Source organism: Sesamum indicum, linkage group LG1 (genome assembly GCF_026168435.1).
Source record: "Sesamum indicum cultivar Baizhima isolate 11 linkage group LG1, ASM2616843v1, whole genome shotgun sequence".
In the NCBI taxonomy this organism is placed as follows: domain Eukaryota; kingdom Viridiplantae; phylum Streptophyta; class Magnoliopsida; order Lamiales; family Pedaliaceae; genus Sesamum; species Sesamum indicum.
In genome coordinates, this window is record NC_142657.1 from 20,072,218 (window position 1) to 20,088,719 (window position 16,502).

Consider the following 16,502-nt stretch of genomic DNA (forward strand, 5'->3'; position numbering starts at 1 on the left):
TCTGCAGTGAAATATATGCAAGTCGACAATAGAAACAAACAAATCCCAAACTACAGCATTTTGATGTCAATTTCCCAATATAAATGGAAAAATCATTAGAAGCTAGAGCATCTAGCATACAAATACCATAACACTTCACAAATTAGTGAAAGTATAAGAGCAAATAATCCCACACACAGCAGAATACAAGTGAATCATTTTGGTGTAGAATAAAGGTCCACGAACCTAAACATTAATAAGATGGTAAACAACATAGTTGAGCCCAACACTCGTTCTTTCTCAAACTAATAATCAGATATTATCCTTTGTACAAGTGAAAAGAATCACCTCCGAGAGAAGAGGGTTATATACATATACAAGGCATATGAGAAAATTGACATTGGTATTCTCCAAAATACAAGAAACATTAGAATTTGTAAAGTCTATAACATTTTCAATTCTTTCAGCTTGATAATGTACAGCCTCGAGAATAACACAAAAGCATGGTTCCGTAATTAGCTCTCTCTTTCTTCACAGTTTCCCTTATAGAAGTCCTTTCCTTTCTGGTGTTTTGTCAGCTACAGGAAAGAACCACTGGATCAACCACACAAGCAAGTTAAACATGGCACCTGAAAGAGAAAATTACAAAAATTGTGAGTAAAAATGACCAACGAGCAATATATATATTCTCTTATGTGTGTATGTATCACATTTGCATTTATACACATAGAAATGAGGAGAATAGGCAAGAGAAGCATGGCAAGAAGAAAAACAGCAGAACTTTTAGTTCAGGATGTATGTCATTTTGCCATGACCATTGACGAAGTGACCTGAATAAAATGGTAACATGAAAAGTCTGGTAGGGTTGATTAAAGCAACAGTAACTGAATATAAATGGCAGATTAAAAAAACTGGATTGATTGTAGTCCAGCGATGTCGGATTGATCGTGGACCTACAGTTAAAAGAATAAGGTAGACAAGAAGGGCTGAATTGAATTATATTTTGGAAACAATCTAGATAGAGAAAAGTTGAAAAAGAGCATCCACGTTGCTGACCCTTGATGAGGATGGTATAAGTCTTTGCTTAATACAGAGATGCCAAAATGTTCTGCGACTATCAGCGGGTATCTTAGAAGACATCTCTGCTTCACTTACTTATCACTAATGCCATTGTTCCTGTCTAAAATGCATTGCAGGACATCCCATAAAAGAAGAATCCTTTCATTTCAGTTCACCAAATCAAAGCTAAATGGTAAATTCCAATAAGAGAAAAGTTTAAAACATCTCCTGTCCTATGTCTCCAGAAACATGGCCATAATACTAACGTATTTGACAATGTGAGAAACCAATCAGATAATACTACAGCTGAAAGCAAGTAGGGATATGAAAAAGAGAATGGATCATGAAATCCAGCTTAAAAATGACATACAGGGTAATCTACCAGTGGTGATAATGCCTAGCCACCAATATGTATCATTGGTCTGTTAGGAGTCTTTGCAATGTCAAACATTCCAGCATGGGCTGCTTTCTTCCTTTTGATCTGGTTTTGGGAACAAATATCAGTACAAAATCAAGCAACACAAAATCTGAAATAGTTGAATTGTACATAAAAGTTTTGACAAAAGTCTGAACATCCCATCCCCAATCATCCAACCCCCCCAAAAATGATTCTAGGAGTTGCCTGGTTGCATTCTTTTTGTGCAGTCGTGGGAGAGCAGACGCCTCAACAATACCAAGAAAAAATATAGTTTTTACAACATTATTAGCAAGCAACAAGAGTCACATACCGCTGCTCCAATTATATGCGTAAGTTCATTATCATCAGCGCCACGACGCAGAGGATCCCTCAAACTAACCTGAAAGGAAAAACGCCTCCTCATATTAATAAGATAAAAATGTTACTTTAAAATGATATCTTCAAATGTTCACAGGAGCAGGGGTCAAATCTAATAACAAAATCTCACAGCCAAATTTAAACAGCATTATATAAGACCAAAATGCATCCATTCAATCTGATATTGTTAACATGAAAAACTGAAGCTTAATGCATCTACTCAAACTCGATTGCTCCTATGATATATTTGGGGGTTTACAAGACAACCACTGCTAAGTTGGTTGGATCAAATACATAAAACCACTACCTGAAAGAATAACTTAATTTTACTTTGTTTGGCAGTTTGATTTCTACCCCACTACTGATTGCATCATTGATAACCAGTCAAAGCATAATAACTAGTGGAGAATCCAGAGGCCAAATTCAAATACATTACCTATGCCAAATATCTGATGATTATCAACATGTTACACTCCATAAAACTGCATTAATGTTGCTACTCCATAAAACTGCACTAATCATTTCTTTGTAATGCTTAGAAGTTCAACTTGCATTAGGATCAAAATATTTGGCCAATTCTCACAGTTTTGCCCCATTTACTCCTTTTACATTGCAAACAACAGATGTGTTCACTAAAGCTTTAAGAAAGAAGCAATTTAATACTTTGCACAACAAGGGGAGCATGATTGATACAGACACTCCAGCTTGTAGAGGAGTGTTAAATATTTTATAATCTTTTCCTCTTAATTCTCTGCTAATTTAGTAGGTATTTCTCTTGTATCTCTACTGAAAGAAGTGAACAAACTCTAATTTCAACTCGACATAATTTGAATTATAGTTCTTCAGTAAAATATACTTTAAGCTTTCTCTTTTATAAGAAACAACAAAATAACACGTCAACAGGTGATTGGCAAACCCTTAAACAGAGGATAGACACCTAAATGAACCCCATTGTTACAATTTCTTGGATCTTGGACCTGTTTTGGTCCTTGATTTCAATTATCACAGAAGTAGTAGTGTAGATTATGTGTTAGTTGCAAAAGGATGCAGCATGATTAACTTATTCGAAGCTTTTATTTCTGAAGATTTATCACAGATGGGAGGGGTGGGATTTATTTGTCCAAAGCATCAGGGAAAAGAAATGTAAAATCAGGAAACACAGAAACTCTCAGGGTGACAATATAAGCAAGGTAATGCTCTACCTCTGAGGGACCAAATAGGCAAACTTTAAAGTTCCCATCAGCTAGAAGTCTCAGTCTATTACAACCAGCACAAAAATGCTCTGTCATTGATGTGATGAAAGAAACTGTACCCTGATGTCCCTCTATCCTGAAATTCTTTGCTGTCTCTGTGGGGTGATCCTGAATCCTTTGAAGTCCTGTAAATCGTTTAACCTGTTCGGTAATATTGAGCCCCTCAGGGAATGCATAAAAGATATTCAGAAGCCACATAATGGACTGCAGAGTTCTACCTTACCACAATATCCAACATTTCAGAGTAAGGTACAAGTTTCTTCACATTCCACACATTCCCATCAAAAGGCATGAACTCAATAAACCGTACATTGACTGGCTTCTCACGTGTCAGCTCAACAAAATCACATATTTCATCATCATTGAAGCCACGCATTACAACACAATTTACCTGAGGTAACGCAGATCCAAATATGTACATTATTTTTTTGGAGAAGATCATGACAGTGGAAAAAACTGATTAATACTAATCTGTACAAAATCTAATATTAAAGGGATTAGATGCAAGAACTCAGTGAAAACAATAATGCCAAGGATATTGTTAAACATACTTTGACAGGATTATATCCCAACTCTACAGCAGCATCAATGGATTTCATCACTCTTTCATGTCCCTTCCTCCTAGTCATAAATTCAAACTTTGCTGGAACCAACGTGTCTAAACTTATGTTTAGCAAACTAAGCCCACATTCTTTTAACCTTGGAAGTTTATTCGCCAGGGTAATTCCATTAGTAGTCATAGCAAGTGTCTTCAACCCACTTAAATTTGACAGCTGCAAGCAAATTTCTTCTATATCCTTTCTGATTGTTGGCTCCCCTCCAGTCAAACGAATCTTTGTAACCCCAGAGCTGACAAAAAGATTTGCTAGACGAACAATCTCATTCTGTGAGAGAAGTCGAGGACTAGGAGTGAGCTCTACACCTTCAGCAGGCATGCAGTACTGGCATCTCAAGTTACAACGTTCTGTTAATGAGATCCTCAGATAAGTATGTAGCCTCCCAAATGTATCAGCTAACATATCTGAAACAGGATTATCTTTAGGCGCATCTGCCGAAAATTTTTCACATGAAGTAGCATACATCTTTGACATGGTTCTGCCCATATGGCTACTTCTTAAATCTGGACTATTACTGCCTCTCTGTAGAATGCCAGACATGCTTGTACCATTGGCCTGGAAATTAAATTTGATTATTATTAGTCAACTATAGTTTAATGGTTGGTGGAGGACATAGAAACCAATTTGCACGGTCCATGCTTTCAACATAGATTTGAGAAAATATGAATTAGACACCCAACACCAAAGTGAAATTACATTATACAGGGGAACTGGAAAAGGAAAATCTAATTATTCAAGGACTTCTTGATTACTTTTTATATATTAAAGGTTCACCAAAAGATCAGTTACTATTAACCATCACGTTACTTTGTGTAAAAACAACCCATCCTGATCTCAATTACTCAATTGAAACTGATAGCTGCTTCAACATACAATGCAGAATAAGTATTCCCACTCTAAGTAGCAAAGTAAACCCAATCATGGCTCTGGTAGCATGAAGGAAAACTAAGCAAATATTGAGGTTTTGATATAGATACTACGGCTAGCAACAAAACAATCTTCACAAACGACCACCAAAATAACGATTACAATAACTCTATATGTCACAATATCCCAAAATAGCATTAATCATGTCAAACAATATTTCAACCACAAAGTTACCAAATATACATACATACATAATTATCTCGATGACAGAAGCAACATACTCCACTAAATACAAGACTACTGGATGAACATTACAATCAAATTGCAAATACATAAATCACTCCAAATTCCCAAAACATATGCATTAAGGTACCAAAACCCGATAATCCAAAAACAAATCAACCAAATTTAAACAAAGTAGCAAAATCATTCCGTTAGAATCAATAGGTGCTTCTCTCAACTAACGAGCAATCCAAGCAACTACAGAAGCAAGTTGTGGATAAAAGAGTAAAATGAACTTCAAGAAAGAAGACATACGGAGCTGAAATTCCTCAGACCCGGATGCCTTTTCATAATCTTGGATATGCAGGGCCGCATGAGGAAAAAGCAAATCAAAAACTGGACACCCAGAAACAACGACAAATCAACCGAAAATCTTGTCTAAAAATTATGAATGAATAGATGGTGTCTAATCCAAGAAAAGGTTTCAAATCCTCTACAAGAAATAGTTAACTGAGGAGATCAGAGAGGATAAGGAAAACGGTGGCGGCTAGTACTCTGGTGACGTTGCGAGGGAGGGAGGAGGACCACCGCACAACCGCCACGGAGGAGGACTATATGGCTCGTGTATTAAGCCAAAGGTCAACAACAGAGTTGCCTAATTTTACATGCATGTCTATATTTTAGTGATTTGTTATTTTTATGGCCTAATTGTGCTAATCAGTGACAATTTATTAATGCAGTTAAATAAGATATATATATATATTTTTAATATAATCTATTATTTTATTTAATATATTTAAATTTAAAAATTATTTTAATATATTAAAATTTTTAACCAGTTCCAACAACACAAAAGAACGACAAAATACAAATCTCGAACCTACAAACTTTTGATTGTAAGTCAATTGTTTAGACAAAAAAAAAAGATGGGTGCAAGAAAATGTGAGAATTACCGGTATATGTTAACTCATAATAGTGATGATAAAATCTTACAATTGTGTTTGAATTTATACAAATTTATATTTATCTATTTTGATAGTAATTGTTGAATAGTTATTATTAATTATTTAAATTAATACAATGATTGTCATGATAATTAATAATTTAGATTTATAATATAATCATGATTAATTCAAAAATAAATTATTATTAGGTTATTATTGATATAAGTTTCAATAAAAAAAAAGTGTAATTTTATGTTTTTGAATGAATCCAAATGTAATTAACCCTATTAATTAAAAAACTAAAAAAGGGTGGGTGATGTTTACTTTGCAATTTTTAAAGGTCAATTATAGAGGAGGTGTGTTTCTCTTGTGCAAACTTTAGGTTAGTTTAATAGATGCAAGGGATAATTACAATTTCTTTGTTTTTTTATTTAATATAATTATATATAAATTCTCTGTTGTATGGGAATTACATTTAACATTTTTTAAATTTGATCAAATCTAACAAATAAATCTCCCTATTAGTGAAAAATCACTAATTTACTGATATTAACAAAAAATTGAATGAAAATTTATATTTATCCTTCATTGATTTATTATTAACTTATTGCAGGTTAAACAATTTTTTTCGACTAAACTATTCTTATAACATTGAAATTTTACTTCATCACATGTATTAATGTGTGAGATATATGAGGGTAATTTAATAATAAATTTTTTTATTTGACTTATAATTAATTAATAATAATTTTTTATTAATACTAATAAATTTGATAAATTTTAATTAATTAATAAATTTATTTATTAGATAAAAATAAACTTTAAGAGTATTAAATATAATTTTTTAAACTATAAAAAATATACGTATAATTAAATAAAACCTTACAGGAAAGAAATTGTAATTATCCCTAAATGCAATTATGTTCCCCCACTTAGGTCTGCTTTTCTATTTTTTTTTTTTAATGTATAAAAAAAGTTAGAGATAAGGCATCTCGTTATCTCAATTTAATGCACTTTCTTTTCCTTCATCCTAATAAGTAAAAATGCAACATTCCTTTTATTTCTATTTCGTGTATTGTTTTGAGACTTTTTGCAACAACTTTTATTTTTGTGATGGGAATAAGTTTTAATAACAAGTTTAGAAATTTAGTTGCCGTCAAAATTAAAGTGGTTTTAAAAATAAAAGTAAAAAAAAAAATTAAAAACAAAATTAAAGTGTTAGAAAAAATAATTTAATATTCATAATTTCATGCGCAGAGTTGTTTATATACTAATTTGATTTAAATATTTAAAAACAGTTTGTGTAAATTAAAAATAGTTTTTCTTAAAACTTATTTTTAATAAAAAAGCTGATAAGCATTTATTTTAATTGTTGCATACAGCCTGTGAGCACAAAGTTCGTATATGCGATAACAAAAAAGAATATAATTTGTAAAAGTGATTTCAAATAATTGAATATTAAACAATTGTGAAATCAATTACAATTATGCAATAGACTAAAAATTATTTAAGCAGCTGTTAAGTGTGAAATTAATAAAAATGAAAATAATTTATGAATTTAATGTAAGTAAGCAAAGGAGTGCTATAATGAAACAAATAAAGTAATAAAGAGCTTTAGAAGTTCGGAGAAGTCGTATGCAACCAAAAGAACAAAAACGTTTTTTGTACTTCTGTTGGGAGTCAAAGGAGGAAAACGCACCAAACTGCGGCGTTGGAATTTTCTGGTTCTTGATTAAAAGTCGCCACTTCTGAATTGCCAGCCATTTATCAATTCGCTCTTCACACTGCAAAGCATTTTCGTCTACTTGGTTTGCTTTTTTCCATCATTTCCCCAAATCTTCCTCCACTTTAGGTACTTTATCGCCGTGCGCTGATCAGCTGTTCTATCAATTTCAGTTTTATTTCGTTGTTTTTGATACCAATTAGAACTCTCGGTGGTTAACTTTGGTTTGCCTCTCGATGTAAGCACGTTGTTGTTTCTTGTGATGTGTAATCATATTTGACAATAATGTGTTGTATCTGCTGAGATTTGATTATGGATGATGTCTGTGTGACAATTTTACTCGCGCAATTGCGTTTGTATGAATTATCTGATTTGTTTCGGGGAAATCACTTTATTCAGTGAAATTTGGTCGTCGTGAGCAATGGTATTCTATAGGAGCGTCTCTCTGTTATCCAAGCTGCGTTCGCGTGGGGTAAGCATTTTCTTCGTTTATGCCTGATGTAGTCTTACGTGATCTCTCTCTACGTTTCTCGACTCCAGTTTTGAAACATGAGCTTTTGACATGTAATAGGTTCAACAGCCAGGTCTCCGCAACTCTGTCCGCTGGCTCCAAGTCCAGACATCCTCCGATACTGTAAGCTAGTTTTATTTTGTAGTTCTCCATGTTGATTGGTGAAAATCTGTTTTCTTGGCTCTATATAGTATATTGCCGGGTTGCGGCATTAGTCTGGAAGTTTGAAAAATTGGAGTATCGGATTTAATGGCCTGAGATCCATTTCCATTACATACTATTCTGCCGGGTTGATAGTCTTTTATCTAGAAATTTGAAGACTCTGGAGTATTGGCTTTACTGGCTTAAGATCCATCGCCACAATCCCGCAAGAAGAGAAACTACAAAATACAAAGAGGATAAAGTGATCATAAATATGTTTCCTGATTCCTATTGTTGGTAAATCAGGTGACAGTTTTATGAAGACGGTAGACTGGGAAAGAAGAGAATTTAGGAAATTGTATTTCTGGCATGAAAAAACATTGGGTGCATTAACCTTTCTTAACTATAACTGAAGGGAGAAAAAAGTGAGTGACAAAAACTCCAATTTATTAATGATTTACAAGCTAAAAAGTACTATGAATAACTTTCCTTTTGCCTTTCTTGTAATAAAAGCTGTAAAGCTATGAGATTAACACTTTATATCTTCCATGGATCTCTGCCGGTGTATTGGCAGAGGGTCCGGTACTTGAGTTTTATCTGCAATTTTTAATTATTAACTCTGCACAATAAGTTTGTCATGTAAGTTTGCGAAGCTATGAAATTTTGACCTATGCATTAGAAGTGTGCTTTGTTTTGGGATGTTGGTTAGTCTTGAATACTGCTAGTTGCTATAACATGTGATATGAGTAATATAATGCGCACAAGAAGTTGATCCTAGACTGAGGCTCAAGAGAATGTCTAGTTATTACCCTGAAAGAAACTGGGCATCATTGATGGAGAATTCAATATATTGGCTTCAGTTTCTGTTTGCCCCCACTTACAATTTAATGATCAGCAATCGTTCTTTTCTTCTTTTCTTTTCAAAACCTTTTGCTTGTTTCTTCTAGTCAAATTACAACTACAACTTGTAATAATGTTGTACTATTGACTTCTCTACAGGACCTCCATTCTCAGCTGAAGGAATTGATTCCGGAACAACAGGTACTTTTCCTAGGCTGAAACTAATTTCTTTAGACTATGTCCTGGAGTAGTGATGATTTTCTGATTGGTTATGGTCTTAATTTCCGACGTGCATTTGCAATTGTATCCTATTGCTGAAAGAAAATGTTATCTTGATATTTTACATATATGGTTGTTTTATTCTGTGCGAATATTTGTGTGATTAATTGACCAAAGTGTTAATAGCAGAAGGGTTTTGGACTATGTTAACTACTCGGTGCATATTGCTTTGTCTCAGGAGCGCCTAAAGAAGCTTAAGTCAGAACATGGGAAAGTTCAACTGGGGAACATCACCATTGACATGGTATATCTCTTTCTTGCTTTCATCATATTGACTGGCCATGTTACGAAATTGATAGTTCAGATACTAATTGGTATGCTTATTTACACATTGTGAAAAAGGTTCTTGGTGGAATGAGAGGAATGACAGGATTATTGTGGGAAACCTCATTGCTTGATCCAGAAGAGGTAGACACCCCTTTTATCATTTAAAGATTCTAAGATATTCCTGTATTCCTCAGTTCATGCCACATCTGGAATTGCAGTACCTCTTTAATTGAAATAATAGTTGCTCATTAATGTGCATTGTTGTCCTTTTTTGACTTAGGGAATTCGCTTCCGGGGTTTGTCTATACCTGAATGTCAGAAGTTGTTACCTGCAGCAAAGCCTGGAGGAGAACCGTTGCCTGAAGGTCTTCTCTGGCTTCTTTTGACAGGAAAGGTAGGTTACTAACTTGCTATTCTGTCTTAATGCATCTTTTCATGTTTGGATTTTAGCTCCATCTGCCATTTTGTCAAGTTTAATTAATGTTGTACTCAAGCTTTGTCCGTTCCACATCAGATGTTCTTCGCACCAAATTAAAAAGTTGCTTTAACATTGGTTATGGAGCCTCCTCATATGAGCTAGTTTTGCATTTCAGCTTCATTTCTGCTCTTTGAAATTTTTGAAGGTTAATCTTTCTCTCTTTCTACTATTTCTGCCATCGGTGCAGGTGCCAACAAAAGACCAAGTGGATTCATTATCGAAGGAACTGAGAAACCGTGCCACTGTCCCAGGTTCTTCAACCCTGGAATTGATCTTTGGCTGCTTAAACCTATGATAACATAAAGATGAACTTGTCTCAGTATTCTTAAATTTATACATCCAAATCTAATTATGCTAACTTCTTCATTTGTCCTGCTTTAAAATTTTTGATTTATTTTATTATTTTTAACTTGCAAGCTCCTTTACTTTGTCTGTGCGGTGTTTATTTATTTATTTTTAAGTTCCTACATTTCTGTGCGGTCTTATGCAAGTGTATCTCAATTCCACAGTGTCCCTAGCCTTTATCAGCTTTCCATGCAATTTTTTCATCTTTGTACTCCGTTTGCCATTGCAGATCATGTATATAAAACAATTGATGCCTTACCTATTACTGCTCACCCAATGACTCAGTTTGCAACTGGTGTCATGGCTCTTCAGGTGAATTGATTAATCAGTATTTTAACTTAGAGTTGTTCATTTGTCTATGAATTCTTGTTTGCAACCAGGTTTCCACATGCATTGGCATCCATAATGCTTCCAGAGCATGTATTTTTGTAGATTTATTGTATTGTATCCTGGCAATATAATAAAAATGATCAAATGGAGAACATAAGCGAATCTCATAATAAAAAAAGGTTTCTAGTTCTAGGATATTGTTAAAATTGTTAGTAAGCAGTTACATATCTAGACGTAATTGAGGATGATTGTGGCTGAACATAGCTTGAGCTGCCTTATGGGATTAATATGGTACTATGATACTTTAGTTTATATGATATGCTACTTTCCGTCACGTATTCGCCTATGATAGTTTTAATTTATGCAGCGTCTAACTTCACTCTCTTTGTATCCCTCACTGTAAGAGATCAAGATATCTCTGATGTTTGTCCTGGGCCTTGCTTTGTCGCATGATTGCTAAAACCTTGATCTGTAGCTGTCTGTGTGCACATGTCTAGTTGTCACCTTCTCTACCCAAATGCGATTGTTAGTTGGCCTCTGAAGTAGGAGTTTAGCATTCTTTTGATCTTTATACAATAGCAATTAGATTGTTAAGTAAAGAAAGGTGTTAAAATTGTGCTTATAAAGTTCAACATACTCCTGGGCATACTTATTATTGTAGTTGATTTCCTTGCCAACTGGCAACTTACCAATTGCCATGAACTTATATACCCTTTAGTTGGTCCATGCAAGATGATTGACTATGCCGCAATGGCAAACCAAATGTTTTCATTTAATCCTGTTGTTGCATGCATGATGTATTTTATTAATTTGTTCTCATGATCTAGTTGTTTCCATTCCCTAGAACTGTTAATTTTGTTTCTTGATTCAGAACTATCGAAGTATGGAAAGAGATTGCTGTTATTGACTTTATGTAATGTGATGTCAACTGCAAATTCATTCTATTTTGTCTTGCTTAGGTCCAAAGTGAATTCCAGAAGGCATATGAGAAGGGAATCCACAAATCTAAGTGAGTTCATAATGAGGCTTTATGTTCTATTGAAAAGTCAATTTTCTTTCTAATTTCTATATTCAAATGCTTATGGTTTGTCCTCGACAGGTATTGGGAACCAACATATGAGGACTCTCTTAGTTTAATTGCGCAAGTTCCAGTTGTTGCTTCTTATGTCTACCGCAGGTTGGTTAATGGGTTACACCTGTTGTGCTTGAATTATGGTCATATAAATAATTTTTTCTTAAGTAATTTAATTAGTTAGGCCAAGTGACATTTATTTGAAATTGCGCAGGATATACAAGAATGGGCAAGTTATACCAATGCATGACTCCCTAGATTATGGAGGAAATTTTGCACACATGCTAGGCTTTGATAATCCTGCCATGCAAGAGCTGATGAGACTTTATGTCACCATACATAGGTTTGTTATATAATATATGCGATTATAATATATCATTATACTTAGTATAAATAATTTGTGTCGTTGCAATTAGACACAGAGTTCTCTCCTGCATTTTACATATTTATACATTACTTAATGCAGTGATCATGAAGGTGGAAATGTTAGTGCCCATACTGGTCATCTGGTAAGTGACTTTATTGTTTCTGTGAGCTTTCTGCTAGGACCCGACTATAACATGAATGCTTGCATTTTGTATGAGTTGCCTGTATGGACTTTAGTATCGTGGTTTCGTTACACTCCAGGCTATTTTGATTATCAAGCAGTACTATCTCATTTCTTTGTTTGAATCTTCGTGTATTGCTCTGACAGCTGATGTTGTGCTTCACAGGTTGCTAGTGCCCTTTCTGATCCTTATCTCTCATTTGCGGCTGCATTGAATGGTTTAGCTGGTCCACTTCATGGCTTGGCTAATCAGGTGCTAAAATGTTTTTGTTGTTGGGTTTATCTGTATTTCTTTGCCAAATATGCCACTGGCAACTGTCATTAGTTTTGCGATCCAGATGCCCTATTTTGTTGAACCCCATTGCTCATGTTCTGGGGAAAGACAGCTGAGTTATGAATGCCACCTACTCGTTGATGTGTGTATCAACTTGATATAACTAAATGACTCTTCCACCTTTCTATGCTGCTGATGGAACATACAATGAGAAAAAGAATATGCCTCTGAAATGATCTTAAGGAGTAGGGAAATTTAGGCCTTACTGCTTTTGCAAAAAGATCGAGAGACTCCTATTTGTCCAGCTACAGTTGATAAGTTGTAATCTCTCCTTGATTTGGATTTTGTGAAGGAGACCTCTAATATCTTAAGTCAGTTACAATGATCAGTTCCCCGTTAATTCTAAAATTTCTATTAAGGCATGGCTTCTAAATGCCTCAATATCGTGTCAAGTTACCTGGGTTAATCTAGTATTACCAGTTAACTATCAAGTTACAATTTCAATCAGTTAAGTGCAAATTAAATGGGCTTCAAGAAACAAGCAATAATGCCTTGTATGGATCATGTGAAGCCCCAGAATGACATCTTCTGATGTAATGCTTTTGTCTTTGTTGGACAGGGACAAGCCATTCTAAATGAGCATCAACAAACAGAATAATATCTTCACCTTTCAGATTACTTTTAGATACTCTAAAGAATCTTTTACTTCTAGAATTTCTATTTCGCATGTAACAAAGCTGTAAGATTGTCTGAATAATGTAAAACAATCTCGTCTGACAACTGATGCTTTTTATATCTAACCAAATTGTCGCTTGTCCTCCATCATGCTTAAGCATGCTTGTCTTAGATCTTACCTGGTTGCTGTGTTTTGAGCGTCTGTACATTCTGTTATATTAATGGAATTGATACCCTGTTCCCTGTGGTACATGGGCAAGCATTTTTCTTGAACTATTAATCCATAGCGGTGTTTCAGGTGAGGTGCATTTAGTGAATACCCGAAATAAACAATACATTGAATTGGTACAACCAGAACCAACAGAAAACATACATGCCAAGAAACAAAAAATAGACAGAAAAGGAAAATACAAGGTGCTGGGGAAGACACCCAAACAAAAATATTAAGATCTTTTGCCATTATCAGGAATTCCACGAATTCAAATTGAAATCACTTCCTACCACTTATAGCTGATACTTTACTTACCATGTGATTTCACTTTGTGGTTTTATACAGGAAGTTTTGCTATGGATTAAATCGGTGGTAGAAGAGTGTGGAGAGAATGTCAGCAAAGAACATTTGAAAGAGTACGTCTGGAAAACATTGAACAGTGGCAAGGTAGGATGTCAACGTTGTTGAAATTTGTAAATCCCCACTCACTCACCCCTATGTTTCTCTGTTTTGCTTCATGTTTAATGACTGATAGGTACAAAGGTTAAGTAGATCATAGCCTCACAATATTTTAGTTGGCATCATTGTGTGTGTTGATTTCAAAGACTCTGATTTCATTCTGTGGCCACTCTCTGTTTTCTCAACTATGTTGTCAAAACATTGAAACTTTGGACTTTATATATATATATATATATATATATATCTAAGTTGGCTTTCTATAACAGTAAATCTTCTGAATTACACTAGATCTAAGTACAGCTTACAAGGGTTGAACTTATACTTTTACTTCATCTTTTAATTTATTCGCTTTTGTAGCCCAAGCAATTAGATTTATTAACTATATCCATGGTTAAATGAAGACATGAGCACATGCAAGTATAGCGGATAGGTCCTTTTCTCTTGTTTCCTTGCCCTAAATTGTAATCCCCACTTAAACCTTCAAAATCCATAAGTGGCCTAAGGATTTGGGAGCTAAGGGTTTGAAACCGATAATAACAAATCAACTTGATTTGTTTGGGCAATTTCAAGCTATAATGGATTTCAAATCCTTCAGCAGCCAGTTTAAGCTATTTTCTCACTATAGTGGATAAAAGTCACCTAATAGTTTGGTCATCAGAAATTTTTATCCCTTCCTCAAGTCCAAATTTTTTCAATCCAAATGCAACCTTATTCATTTCCAACTTTTGTTTATCATAGAATTTCTCTCCTAATTAATTAGATCTCTTTAGTATTGACCTTCTTATGCTTACATTGATATTCTAGGTAGTTCCTGGATTTGGACATGGAGTTCTGCGCAAGACAGATCCAAGATACTCATGCCAGAGAGAATTTGCACTGAAGCACTTGCCAGATGATCCATTATTTAAACTGGTGACTACTTTAACCTTAAAGCATGATATACTTGTGCCTTAACACGTCATCCTGTGTACTGATGTGTTTGATCTACTTACTTTTATTTCCCATGCAGGTATCCAACCTTTATGAAGTAGTGCCACCAATACTGTTGGAACTTGGCAAGGTTTGTGACTCTGTTTCAGAACTAACAAAGTTGCTTCTAGGTTTACGGTGGACTTTTTAACCTTTTAGGTGGCTATTGCTTTGTTTTGTTTTGTTTTTCCTTTTAAATTTCTTCAAGGATGATTATATGGCAAATTAATTCAACAGACTTCAAAAAGAATGATTTTATAACCAATGATATGGAAAGTAGGTCTGGTCGAAATGCATCTGGATTGAACTTGGCAGTGAGCCCTCATGCTGTCCAAAGACTCTTAATTTTTCTCTACTTTCTTCTTTCTTGGGTGGGGGACAGGGGGTGGTTGGTTCCTTGTAATAGTAAAGTCAACTTTCTGTTAACAATAACATCCTACATTATGGGTCATACTTGATTTGGTATTAAGGTTTCTGGTTTAGTGTTAGAGAATTCAGGTAGTAATTTCTACAAATCTAGTCCCAACTTAGTTTGTTTCTGGGACCTGATTTTTACAGGTGAAAAACCCCTGGCCTAATGTAGATGCCCACAGTGGAGTATTGCTCAATCATTATGGTCTAACGGAAGCAAGGTATACATTTTGCAAATCTTTCCTAATGCTGAATTGTCCTGTGACTTTTACTGTTTAGAACTCCGATAGAGTCGGCAATAATAAAAATAAATGAGTGAAGCCATATTGCTGTAAGTGACAATTTTTTTTCAACAGATACTACACTGTTCTCTTTGGTGTATCAAGAGCTATTGGCATTTGCTCTCAGGTAACCTTCAACATCATAATCTTCTTCTTACAAGCGCTTCTCATTTTGTATCCATTAATTCTTCTCTGAACTTGCTCTGTGCTCTTGTTGCTTTAGCTTATCTGGGACCGAGCTCTTGGTTTGCCACTTGAGAGGCCAAAGAGTGTCACTATGGAATGGCTCGAAAATTACTGCAAGAAAGTAGCTTAAGCTTGGATGTCTTACAAAGACATAGTCTACTGTAGCAATTTTCTTAATAATTATTGCTCGCGAAAAGCAATCTCTTTATGTGGGGAAAATGCGCGATTGTTGCAGAGTTGCATCTCTATGTGTGTTTGATTTGTTTGCTTTTATCCCCAATTTTGAATGTATTATAATGTTTCAACAACTAATACATGGACAGATTATTGTTTCACCCTATGTACAAGAGGTCAGTCGCACCATTTTGATGTTGCATGCGCAATTGGTTGGGTTTATCTTATTTGTAACTTGTAATAATGAGTAAATTCTCGCCGACATTTGATTTGATTTTCCAATTTGAAGCTCAGATGTCGCATTCCAGGCTAACACAGCTGCTCTTGCACGCAAGTTCCTTAATTCTTCTGTTCTATCTCACTCCATAAAGTACGACTATGGGATGTTATAGACTTATAGGGTAAAATGTCTCATCTTCTGAGATGATTTGAGTTAAATATACTGCTTGACTTTGCTTTTGGATATTCCTTTTGGTTTCTGTTTGATATTTGACTCCAAATCTTCGGGTGTTAATATTTTTTCCTTCAGTTTAGAATATTTGATACTTGTGGAAAATTATATTTTTGATCCGATAGTTTATTTATTAATTTGTTTTTATAATGTTAGTCATTT

General features: G+C 34.5%; 2 protein-coding genes across 4 annotated transcripts; one reads left to right on the top strand and one right to left on the bottom strand.

Annotated features, from left to right (window-relative positions):
* Positions 1-256: 256 nt before the first annotated feature.
* CNX2 (cofactor of nitrate reductase and xanthine dehydrogenase 2) lies at positions 257-5,446 on the bottom strand. 3 transcript variants are annotated; one of them, XM_011088648.3, is made up of 7 exons: positions 5,088-5,445; positions 3,618-4,238; positions 3,290-3,457; positions 3,016-3,207; positions 1,767-1,835; positions 1,421-1,519; positions 257-608 (listed from the first exon to the last, which is right to left on the bottom strand). In XM_011088648.3, the coding sequence occupies exons 1-6, from the start codon at positions 5,145-5,147 to the stop codon at positions 1,436-1,438; spliced, it is 1,194 nt and encodes a 397-aa protein (XP_011086950.1). In that variant the 5' UTR covers positions 5,148-5,445; the 3' UTR covers positions 257-608; positions 1,421-1,435. The 3 variants fall into 3 exon arrangements, 2 of the variants coding, with proteins under 2 accessions (XP_011086950.1, XP_011086940.1); XM_011088638.3 differs by having other exon boundaries at positions 1,409-1,519; positions 5,088-5,444; XR_016063524.1 differs by lacking the exon at positions 257-608 and having other exon boundaries at positions 1,449-1,519; positions 3,016-3,191; positions 3,285-3,457; positions 5,088-5,446.
* Positions 5,447-7,388: 1,942 nt separating this feature from the next.
* LOC105168530 (citrate synthase, mitochondrial) lies at positions 7,389-16,084 on the top strand. The gene is made up of 20 exons (XM_011088660.3): positions 7,389-7,568; positions 7,839-7,911; positions 8,011-8,073; positions 9,091-9,132; positions 9,389-9,454; positions 9,553-9,618; positions 9,758-9,871; positions 10,143-10,206; positions 10,530-10,612; positions 11,590-11,639; positions 11,730-11,807; positions 11,917-12,045; positions 12,169-12,211; positions 12,416-12,502; positions 13,755-13,856; positions 14,673-14,780; positions 14,878-14,928; positions 15,396-15,469; positions 15,605-15,656; positions 15,753-16,084. The coding sequence occupies exons 2-20, from the start codon at positions 7,861-7,863 to the stop codon at positions 15,843-15,845; spliced, it is 1,416 nt and encodes a 471-aa protein (XP_011086962.1). The 5' UTR covers positions 7,389-7,568; positions 7,839-7,860; the 3' UTR covers positions 15,846-16,084.
* The last annotated feature ends 418 nt before the right edge of the window (positions 16,085-16,502 follow it).